The sequence below is a fragment of the Podarcis melisellensis genome (assembly GCF_964234715.1).
Source record: "Podarcis melisellensis genome assembly, chromosome: 13".
NCBI lineage: Eukaryota > Metazoa > Chordata > Lepidosauria > Squamata > Lacertidae > Podarcis > Podarcis melisellensis.
Genome location: NC_138545.1, coordinates 20,383,356 through 20,394,981, shown reverse-complemented (window position 1 = coordinate 20,394,981; position 11,626 = coordinate 20,383,356). Strand labels below are relative to the sequence as shown.

The window sequence follows — 11,626 nt, the reverse complement described above, 5'->3', positions numbered from 1 at the left end:
CAAGCCATGAACTGTTTTACTTAGGTCACACTTAACAGGTTTGGCCTACTTCAGGCATGGCCAGACTTGGCCCTCCAGATATTTTGGGACTACAACTCCCATCATCCCTGACCCCCCCCTTCTATAAATGTTCTGTTTAGGTACCATTAGAGAGAATACCACTAGGGTTGTGAGTATTGGCAATAAGGAGCGGGAGATAAATATTTTAAATCAAAAACATGACTTCTTACCCCATCCTCTCGCTCAAAATGCTAATTATGGCCTTGTAGAATACATCCAAAAATGGGAGTAACTAGATTAGGAAGGGATGACCATTTCTCCCCTGAGTTCCATGCCATCCCTTTGAGGAATTAACAGGCATGCATTAACTAGGTGTTTTGAAACAACAGTAGATGCAGGGAGAATATATCCTGGACACATTTTCAGATAATTTGTTTTCCAGGTAGACGAGTTTCCATGTCCTCACCCAGACAGTACTCAACAGCATTCATAAATGCAGCCATTCTTCAGGTACTAGAATGTTTTCTGACAAAAAAGTGCAAATTTTATTTTCTGCTCTCAGATTGGTTGATACATTGGACCCGATCTTGTTCGTAGATCACACCCACTTGCCTCCGTGCTTCATCAGAGATGGTTGCTATGATTTCACTCTCGTGTAAAGGCATGACAGGACTTTCCTTCAAACCTGCATAAAAGACAGGTTAATAGAACCTGGATTAATAGGTACAGTTCTGAGGTCTGAGTTTCAAAGTAGATTTAGACTGCAATTCTATGCACATTTTCCTGGGCCTGTAATAATGATGTAGGAAATGGGCCATTCTAAACTACTCTCAAGTTATATAGGATCACATTTATGGCAGAGTTTTTAGGAGAGCAGTGTTGGTGGACAGAAGGGGGATTTGCTGTGATGTCTATATGAAGCTTCCAGATTCAGGGCCAGTATGCCTCTGGGTAACAGTTGCTGGTGCGTAATATAGTAGGAGAGAGGTCTTTCCTTTCATGTGCTGCTTGTGAGATGCTTGGAAGAGGAGGTGGCCCAATAGATTTTCTTTGAGCCAAGCAGCAAATGCTGCCTCAGCCAATCACACCCCATAAAGTGCAGGGCAGGGGCATATAGTGTCCAAGGTTGTTACTTTGGCACCTGAGGCGAAAATATATAATTTATCCTGCAGGTGCCTCTCCCCTCCCTGGTATTACAATAAATTTCCAACAGCAATAAAACATTAAATAACTAATGACTTGCTGTCCTTTCATGTAATTTAAAATTTTGAAGGCTCGCTTTACCTCTAATGTTGCTAGGGGGAATCTTGCCATCCAGATTTTGCTGAACTTCAACTCCCATCAGCCCCAGCAAGCAGAGCCCAATGGTCTGGGAAGATGGAAGGTGTAGTTCAGCAACATTCTGGAGGGCCAAAGGTTCCCCACACCTGACCTAATGGTAGGGCCAGCCCTCCTCGAGACATGTGGTTGCCCTCACTGGTTGAGCTATTCACATTCCTCAAAAACACCACCTCCACAGGAGCCTTACCCTTCAGTAGGCACAGCCGGACATGTTCAGCTTCGTATCGCAGCCCAATGTCGTGCTCGAAGAACAGCGGTTCAGGAGAAGTTGGCAGGGGCCATTCCCACCGCTTTCCTTTGAGAAACATGACTGTGGGGCTGTTCATATGGTTGGGGATCTAGAGAAAGAGAAGCAGCATGCATTTTCTGATGGAAAGCAGAGAAGCTCTGGGATTTGCCGACTCTGTGAGAATCAGACTCCCATCTCCCTGATCAGTCTCAGCTAAAGGTGTCAGAGAATTCCAACAGAAATGGAGAAAGGAGTGGAAGTTGCCCCGGTTGGCATTTTCGTTCCATGTGTGTGGATCAGAAATCAGGGTTCACTGCCATTCTGTGAGGTGAATGGGGAACATAAGCCGCTGCTGCTCAGAGGCAGAATTGCCAGAAACACAATTGGTATTGGTATTGCTGCCCTTTGGTTGGTAGGGGCCTGCCCTTGTCTGTGGGGTGTTGCAGCTGCTTGAGGAGTTCTCACTTCTGAGTATTATAAATGTAGTCGGGTGAGGTGGCTCACACTGAGGACTAGCAACTTGCTAAGGTCACCTAGCGAGTTCATGGCATGCAACTTATGAATCAGAGAGCCATTTGGCTGGCAGCTTGAATTCTACGGGAACTCTACCCAAGCCTAAAATCTCTCTCTTCTTCATTGTCCTTGCCATTTGGACATAATTTCCCTCCAACATGACCAGTGGGGTGTAGATCCCTATTCAGCCACAAAACTCCCTGAATGACTTTGGGCGTCATCGTTCTACTTCACAGGGTTGTTGTGACTTTAAAAGTAGTGAGGGGCAGGCCTATTTGGGAGGAAAAATTGATAGAGTAGTAAGTAATCCTAATTTTTAAAAGTAAGTGTGCATCTTCCTCATCTCCATCATGTATAATTCACTCGCCATTTATGAATCCACAATATTCCATGCTATGGGTGGGCAGAATGGAGATGACATACTTACTATATGATTTACAGTAAATTCACGTGGGTTTCCGACTAGCTTATCTATACTGTAGTAACAACAAAAATTGTGTCCGTCCTGTTCTCCCTGAAGTTTGGTATTTAAAATTCTTCATCTCGAAGTAACTCAGGTCTGGATTTTAGAGCAGTGTTTCCCAACCTTGGGCCTCCAGCTGTTTTTGGACTACAAATCCCATCATCCCTAGCTAGCAAGACCAGTGGTCAGGGATGATGGGAATTGTAGTTCCAAAACAGCTGGAGGCCCAAGGTTGGGAAACACTGTTTTAGAGCATCTCTATCCCAGGGTATGGATCACAGAGTACAGGAGGCCAATGGCTCCGTTTTGCTGAGCCTCCATTTTGTATACCCAAGCCTCCATTTTGTACCTGTCGGTGGACCATGTGCTTCTGGTAAAGTAAACAAAGCCCACCTCACAAGTCAAGCATCTGCCCACACAGTTAGCCAAGTACCTTGATAATCCCATCGGTTCCCCCAATTAATGCCTCTCCTGGTAGATCGATCATCATGGTGCAATTAAGCACAGCCTGCCGGTTCCCTGAGTAGTTGAGGACAATGCCAACGGTTTCATCCGCTCCTGGGAAGCACAGAAAAGGATGTGATGCAGCACTAATCCATATCTCCCAAACATTAATTATAGCCCTAGGGCTCCCACAAACTCCACTCTCTTCACCCCACTGTAGCAGCCTCACCTGACTCAAGTAGGAACCCTGAGGCTGTAATGCTTTGTGGCTTCTCAGGCCCAAAAATCATTGATGCAAACTGAATGAGGTAGCAGCCCAAGTCCAGAATGACGCCTCCACCCAGTTTCTTATCCACCAGCCTTGGGATGTCATCCATCCGAAAGCCTAGTTGAGCTCGAAGCACCCTCAAGTCCCCAAGATCCTTCTTACTTAGCAGAGTGCGGATCTGCTCAGATACAGGGAAGAATCTTGTCCAGAAGCCCTGGAAGAGATGGAGGCTAAGTTATACCCTGCATTTCCATTTGGGAAAAGAAAGAGGGAGTGGGTATGAAGAACAATTTGGCATTCGACGCAGAGTTTCAGAATCTCTGGAACTTCAGCCTGTGTGTCATACTAACAAGTGTCTCAGCAAACCAAGTTTCTAGTCCTTAAGATATTTAAACGTGTGTGGGCAATGCCTGGTGCAAACTGTAAAACTAAGAGAAGGCTGAGAAGCGGGTGAATCTTCTGAATTATTTATTTATTTATTTGCCCCTACACAGTGACTAGTGTTTAATGCAAGGGTCAGCAAACTTTTTCAGCAGGGGGCCAGTTCACTGTCCCTCAGACCTTGTGGGGGCCGGACTATATTTTGGGGGGGGAAACAAATACGGTATATGAAAGAATTCCTATGCCCCACAAATAACCCAGAGATGCATTTTAAATAAAAGCACGCATTCTACTCATGTAAAAACACCAGGCAGGCCCCACAAATAACCCAGAGATGCATTTAAAATAAAAGTACACATTCTACACATGTAAAAACACGCCGATTCCCAGATCAGAAGGTGATTGGGCTGGATCCGGCCCCCAGGCCTTAGTTTGCCTACCCATGGTTAAATGTGTTAGGTGCACTGCAATTTTAGGTAAGAATAAAACAAACAAGCCCATTGGCTTATAAATCCTGCAAATAAAGCACTAGACTGGCTAGGGAGAGCCAGTATAGTGTAGTAACTGGCAGGAGATAAAACTGAAAAAATAAGTGGGATGTATGGAAAATAAAGAGTAATTCAAACATGGGAACGTACTAAAGAACAGGATTTGGGGAAGAGCCATTGCTCAGTGGCAGACTGTCTGCCTCGAGTGCAGAAGGTCGGTCAGATTCAATCCCTGGCAGCTCCAGATAGGGCTGGTTGAGAACTTTGCCTGAAACCCTGGACAGCTACTGTGAGTCAGACGATATTGAGCTAGATGGACCGTTGGCCTGATTTGGTATAAGGCAGCTTCCAATGTAAAAGGTAAAGGGACCCCTGACCATTAGGTCCAGTTGTGGCCGACTCTGGGGTTGTGGCGCTCATCTTGCTTTATTGGCCGAGGGAGACGGCGTACAGCTTCCGGGTCATGTGGCCAGCATGACTAAGCCGCTTCTGGTGAACCAGAGCAGCACACGGAAACGCCTGAGCGGTACCTATTTATCTACTTGCACTTTGACGTGCTTTCAAACAGCTAGGTTGGCAGGAACAGTGACCGAGCAACGAGAGCTCACCCCGTCGCAGGGATTCGAACCGCTGACCTTCTGATCGGCAAGTCCTAGGCTCTGTGGTTTAACCCACAGCGCCACCCACGTCCCTAGCTTCCAATGTAGAATGTGCAAATCAGGCAACTTTTCATTATTTATCCAAGTTGGAGAATCCTCATACAGATTTCAATTTTATCCTGGCAATCATAAGGGCTAGAAACTTCAGGGTGTGTTATAAATCGAAACAAAAAGCTGGAATTCCGCTACACTCACTCACCTCTTCGCCTAAGGTGGGAGATGAACTGGTAGAACAAGGAGGGAGGGAGTGCAGGAGGCAGGGGAGAGAATGAGCAGGGAGTGCAGTAATATATACGGGTTTATTGGAGTCAAAATCTACAAAAGCAAATGTGCAGGATTAGCAGCATGTGACTGGAAATCAGTGACAGCCCAGACTGCTAACAGTCTTGCCAGGAACTTGCCAGTGCCCCAGAGTTCACATGGTAAAGGTTGCAATGTCAGCTCGCGACTTGCAAAACTTTAAGCTTGCCACATTTATTAGACTGCCAGTTTCCCGTCTGTGCCTGTCACAGCTGCACAATGCTGACGTTCCGCAGACAAAACATTCCTCCTCATTATGTCTGCAATCATAAGGGAGAGCTGCACCTGCTGAATTTCTACCTGTTGCACAGTATCTATATGGGAGTGTTGCCAGAAGATGGTCAGTGGGGACAACTCTGGTTCCTGCATTGTTCAGAGCAGCTTAATTGTGTTCTCTTGCTAGCAGTTAACCGCAATTCCTTTGGTAGCTAGATGTCTAAAAGAGAATCTCATCGCTTATATATCCAGCTGATCACCATGCTCTGCAGGAGAGGGCCTTCTGTAAATATCATCTCATTGGGAGGTCCATTCTGTACAATGCAAGAATCGAACCTTTAGCATAGTGACACCTACCTTTTAGAAATCCCTCCCATTCTATGTCAGCCAGGAGCTGTCTCTGTAAGGTAATTTGGGCCCGTGTTGTATAGGGCCATATGAATTAACACGAGACTCTTGAACCTGTTACCAATTTATCAGTCTTCCCATTACCAGAGATTGTGGTTTGTTGCTTTCTAATAAGCCAGTATCAGCAAATGCCAGCAACAAACCACAGCTTTAAGATTGGCTAGCAATCATCAAACAAACCATGATCCCTGGTTGAGATGTAACAGGAAACTAAGGCTTCCTGGTTGCAACAGGGGAGGAATGTGCAATAGCATAGTGCTCATTCACAGTAAACCATAATTAGCTAGAAAGACCTCCTCTAGAATGTCAGTAATTTGCTGGACGGATTCAACTGTTTACCAGAAATTTAGGTTTTGCACAATGAAAGTGGATTAAAATATTCTGTTGCTCTTGTACGACAAATCCACTTTTTAATTTTTTTTAAAAAGGACTTCTTGCAGTTAGGAAAGTGATGCAGAAATGTACTAAAAACTGTGGGATAAACAACTGATTAACAGAAAGATGTAGAACGACTGGGCAAACAAATCAGATGAGTGCTCATTGCCATATAACCTCAGTGCAAATCAAGCAAAATGAATGTTCAATGAAGACCAGACGTAGCCTAACCTCTGTGTAAGCTTTGTGCAAGCAAATCAGCATGAATGTTCAATAAACAGGCAGAAATAGGACTTGAACCCATATCTTGCAGACAGTCTCTACTCTTTTTCTGCTGTATCACACTTCTTCCCACGTTGCCTCAATATTTCCTACCTCCATGAGGAACACATTGTTCTCTTTGGCCACTTGTACCATGTCCCAGACTTCTGCTGCATTCATGCCCATGGGTTTTTCACACAGGACGTTCTTCTTCGCACGGAGGAAGAGGAGGACGAGTGCATGATGCTGAGTATGGACCGACCCCACATAGACTACGTCTGAAGAGGGATCCCAGCAGATGGGGGGGGGAGAAAATGAAAGCCAAAATTTAGCCACAAAACCTGTAGGCTCCACCTCAGTCTGTTTTCTGTGGTCTGAAACTAGTGAAATGATAAAGGTGTTTCTGAGCAAATGTAGAGAGCATTCCCTCACCACTAACTATCACAGCCAACCCCTCAAAGATCCAGGATTAGTGGGCAAAGCTTCTATGTTAGAAGGTGGGACTTTCCATGGTAACTTGAACCCCACCACTACGAAACCACCAGAGGGAAACCAAGAATCTGAGTTTTGCTCCTTATTCTGGCTGGGTTCCAGATCCTGAGAAGGCTGGAGTATGTTTAATATAGGGGTCTGTTTAATATAGCAGCCTATGGGCTTGGCCTGATCCAGCCCACACAGCCTTCCCAACTGAGCCACCAGCATCTCACTGTCTTCTCAGCTGCTTAGCAATCTGTCCATGAGGTGGCGGAATGGCCTTCCCCTTCTCCGTGTGCAGATCATTTAGCTTCTGTTCTGCTCTGCATGAAAAGGACTGTCTTTCCTCATAGCACAGTCCTTCCATGCAGCTTCTTCATGGAGAAAGAGAGACATCTATTTTCCTCTGACTTCTGTGCTGAAGTGGGAAGAGGAAACTCCTGTTTCTCACACAGCTCTGTCTAGAAATGCCACCATCTCCTCATAGAGCTGTGGGTTGAGGGGCTATCTGAGCTGAGCCGAGCTATTGTATTTCTATGCTGCTTTTCATTCAAATGAACCTCAAAGCGGCTTACAAACAATAAATAACAATAACACAATAAAGCAGAATAGAACAAATACAACATAAATCATATAAAATAATTAACGAATCTGCAACAAAATGATTGCAACCTGTAAAACACTATTAACAGAAAATAAGCGAAACATCATGATTACAGCAAAAGTAATGTTATGTGATTAACAAATCAACATTTATAATTTATAAAACAATATTAACAACTCCAACAAATAGCAACTAAAAAATATAAGCTAAGCGCTGTTAATACACACACTCTCCACTCCCCTATGCCTCATAATCTTTCACTCTATTCAGTGCATTAAAATACACATAAGATACATATAATGTCATTGTTAAGCAAGCTCAGCAGTCTGACCGGCTATGAGACAGCTTCCTATTGTTCTTTTGCAGAGTCATTGAGAGATGTGTACAAGGGACAGAGAGAGGGTGGCGTCTGATGTCTTCCTGTCTGAAAGCTGTTTCTAGTTTGATATCCAGATTCCATTAGAATAGCCTTCCCTAACTTGGTACCCTCAAGATGGGTACAACTCCCATCATCCCTGACTCTGGGCATGGGTGCTGGTTGGGCCTGATGGGAGGCATAATCCAGAACACCTGGAGGGCACCAAGCTGGGGAAGGCTGCCTTAGAAGATCACACCTTGTTCCCCTTTCCCCACTCATGACCACTTGGGCTGATTTTCCAAGCTCCATCTGCCTCACCTATGTCAGGGTCCTCCGCCAATTCTTCGTACGATCCATAGGCCTTAGGAATATTATGCTGCTTGGCATAATCCTCAGAGCGCTTGAGGTCTCGAGAAGCGATGGCGGCTACCTGGGGAGGGAAGAGCCAGCCTATGAGACAAGAGATCATGATTGACAGAGCCTCACGTCACCCTAGTTTGTAACTGAATGTCAAAGTAAGTTGCAAACTGATCACTTTTTGTACCATCACAAGAATGATAAGAGTGAGTCAGCATTGGCCCATCTAGCTTTAATATTGTCTGCACTGACAGGCAGCGACTCCAGGGTTTCAGTCAGGGCAGGGGTGTGGGAAGGAGGGGGTGGGGGGCTGCCCTGGGTGTCACCCTGAGGGGGGGGTGTCAAAATGGCAGCCAGCCAAGGGCTACACTCACTGTAGGGCAGCCAAGGTGCATGCGTGCTGTCATTATGGGCACTGCTCAAGTGCCGTTGGTATTGGTGCCACATGTGTGCCGTCTGTATCAGTAGCGTGCATGCACCGCCGGGCGGTTTGCCCCACCCCTGTGGGTGGTTTGCCCTGCTCCTCGACACCTCGCCCCAGGTGCTGGAGAGCCTTCCTTCGCCACAGAGTCAGAGACCTCTTCCCTCATCCCTACTTGGAGATGTCAGGAATTGAACTTGGGACCTTCTGCATGCAAAGCAGGTCCTCTCATAGCTGTCAAGTGTCCCTTATTTGGCAGGACAGTTCCTTATCCCAGCACCATATCCCGCTGCTGTCCCTTATTAATGAGGCTTCATTTGGCTGCTGGCTGGCCTTTCTGCCTTTGGCTCAGAGGAGCTCAGAAGCTGAACATACCTGTGCCTGGAAAATCCCTTATTTTGGCTGCTGGTCCCTTATTTTCAAGGCTGCTGGTCCCTTATTTTCAAATCTGTAAGTTGAGAGCCATGGGTCCTCTGCCTACTGAGCTATGGCCCCTTTCTAAAGTCAATATAAAGAATGGTTCCTTTCACCCTCACCCTCAACCATGTGAGTGATGACAGTGCCCTTTGGTGATTATTAGTACAGAAGCAGGGAACAGCTGCTCTTTTTGCAGCATTTGGCTGTAATGTGCATCAAGTTCTGACAACTCCCGAATCTCGAGGTGTGGCTCCTAGGAGGGATTTCATGCTTGCCTGAGGTGAAGAGGGATCTGTATAAGGCTGCACATCTCAAACCCAGGAACCCAGGTGGGTGATGAAGAGAGGGAGCAGCTTTGCAAAACTAAAACTTGTGTCTCTAAGCTTCAGGGAAATGCCAGGATCAGGGGCAGGTGGATGGGCTTTGTCAGCAAGTGAGAAGTGTGGCGTGCACAAATGTTTAACAATGAGATGTATAAATGCTGCACAATCAGATCAGGATGAATGTTCATTATCACATAACAACACCACAAACAAATAAGAGCGAATGCTTAATAAGAAACTGGCACCATCTAACTATGTGGAAGCTTTGTGCAAGCAAATTAGGATGAATGCTTAGTAATCAGATCATGCGGAGGAGATCGTTTGGAATCTTTCTGGAATCTTTTTGTTTTGTCTGTTTGAATGAGATACCCATCAGAGCTTGAAGAAGATGACACCCTTGAGCTGAGAGAAGGAAGAGGAGAGGTAGCAGAAATAACAGCTGGCAGTTTTTCAAAGGCAAGAGACAGAGATTTGCGAGCTTTTAGCTGATGTTAGCTGAAACTGGGGGTGTAGCCTTGGGTGGATGCCCAAAACGCACTTTTCTCATGAAGACATCTTTTCTCTTGAAGGAGTGGCAGTCGTGCTCTGCTTGATGTTGTTGTTTTTGTCAGTTGGTTAAAAGAAAAGACTACTACTCAGAACTGCAACAAAATGTTGCAGTGTGAACTGCTGCTTTTCAAGACGCCAGCTACTCTTTCCCTTGTAACCCTTTCTACTCTGGAGAGCTGCTTCTAGGCAGTGGAGACAGGCTAGCCCAACCTTTGCCGGCCTGCTGCCCTCCAGATGTTTTGGAGGGCACCAGGTTGGTAGAGCCTGGCCTAGACGAAACCATGTGCTGACAATCCTGAGCTAGATGGACCAAGTGGTTTGACTTGGTATAAGGCAGCTCCCTGATAGATCACACAGGTCCTGCATGCAGGTTCACACAGACAGTGTTATATGGAAGCAAAGTGGCCGAGACTGGAGCACCAGCAGTCAAAGAAAATGATGGTTCCTGGAATGGAAGGTCAGGAGAACAGCAGCCCATCATGTAATGGAATAAAACTGCTGTTGGGTTCCACCCCTGCACTTCATGGTTTTAAGTTACATTTATACCCCACCTTTCCTCCAAGGAGGTCAAGGCGACGTGCATGGCAATCCCCTCCCCATTTTATCCTCACAGTAACCCTGCGAGGTAGAGATTAGTCTGAGAGACCGTGAATGGCCCAAGGACACCCAGCGAGCTTTATGGCTGAGCCATTCAACACTCTAACCCCAGTTTTTTCTCAAACTTGGGTCCTCAGCTGTTTTTGGACTACAACTCCCATTATCCCTAGCTGGCAGGGCCAGTAGTCAGGGAGGGTGGGAGTTGTAGTCCAACAGCAGTGGGAAACCCAAGTCTGAGAAACACTGCTGTAACCACTACGCCACGTTCGCTCTCATTTTCAACAATTTATGGCAGGACACCTGTGTCTTTTAACATCCGCCTGTGAAGCAGAAACAGAGAAGGCAGGGGCTTTTGAGGCACCAGAAACCGCCCTACACCATGTTAAACCACTAGTCCACCTCACTCGTTCGGTATTGTCAGCACTGACTGTCTGCAGCTTTCCATGGTTCCAGGCAGGGAGCCTATCCTAGCTTTGAGCTTCCCCTCAAAGAAAATGGGGCAATTTGTCCCTCTACTCCACTGTTCTCTACTCTGACTGGCAGCTGTTCTTCCAGGTCTTTCTCCAGAAAGTAATTCTTTCTCCAGAATCACTACATGAGAATCTATTTTTTTAAAAAAATAACTGGCAATAGCAGAGATGCAACTTCTGCCTGCAAAAACCACGTGCTCCACCACAAAGCTAAGGCACCTCACTTTTCTAGCATGGGGAGGGAAAGCTTTGCCAGCTACATTTCTAGCGACAGGGAGCTCTTAATGGCACAGAAGCTCTCACAGAAGAAAGCTGGCAATTCTATCCGCAAAGTGTGACAGAATCTGGTTTTGGCTGCCCTGTGCCCCCATGCCACCCACCCACCCCATTCATTCCAGGCCTGTTATCCAACCTTGTGATCCACTGCCGGCAAAGTCTTCAAGGCCACGATGAAATCGTGGCTGATCTTCCCAGCAGAGCAGATCCCCCAGCGGAGAGCCATTTTGAATTCCTGAAGCGATGCGGCGGAGAGGTGCTGTTCCTTCTGCCTGTTTTCTTCAGGAGGGTGCAGCAGTTTGTCACTCAGCTGCCCACACAGAGGGCTGAGGCTTAGCGTAAAGAGGCAGGCTGGGGAGCCCAAGGGCAGGTAGAGGCCTGCTTGCCTACTTCCAGAAGTGTTCGCGCAGGTGAGAAGAGGAATGAGGCAATGA

At 46.4% G+C, this 11,626-nt stretch overlaps 1 protein-coding gene across 1 annotated transcript; it reads right to left on the bottom strand.

Annotated features, from left to right (window-relative positions):
* Nucleotides 1-502: 502 nt before the first annotated feature.
* Nucleotides 503-11,626, bottom strand: LOC309355318 (trans-1,2-dihydrobenzene-1,2-diol dehydrogenase-like). Its single transcript, XM_081886093.1, has 7 exons — nt 11,329-11,626; nt 8,101-8,212; nt 6,461-6,624; nt 3,220-3,472; nt 2,980-3,104; nt 1,529-1,679; nt 503-685 (listed from the first exon to the last, which is right to left on the bottom strand). The coding sequence occupies exons 1-7, from the start codon at nt 11,416-11,418 to the stop codon at nt 546-548; spliced, it is 1,035 nt and encodes a 344-aa protein (XP_081742219.1). The 5' UTR covers nt 11,419-11,626; the 3' UTR covers nt 503-545.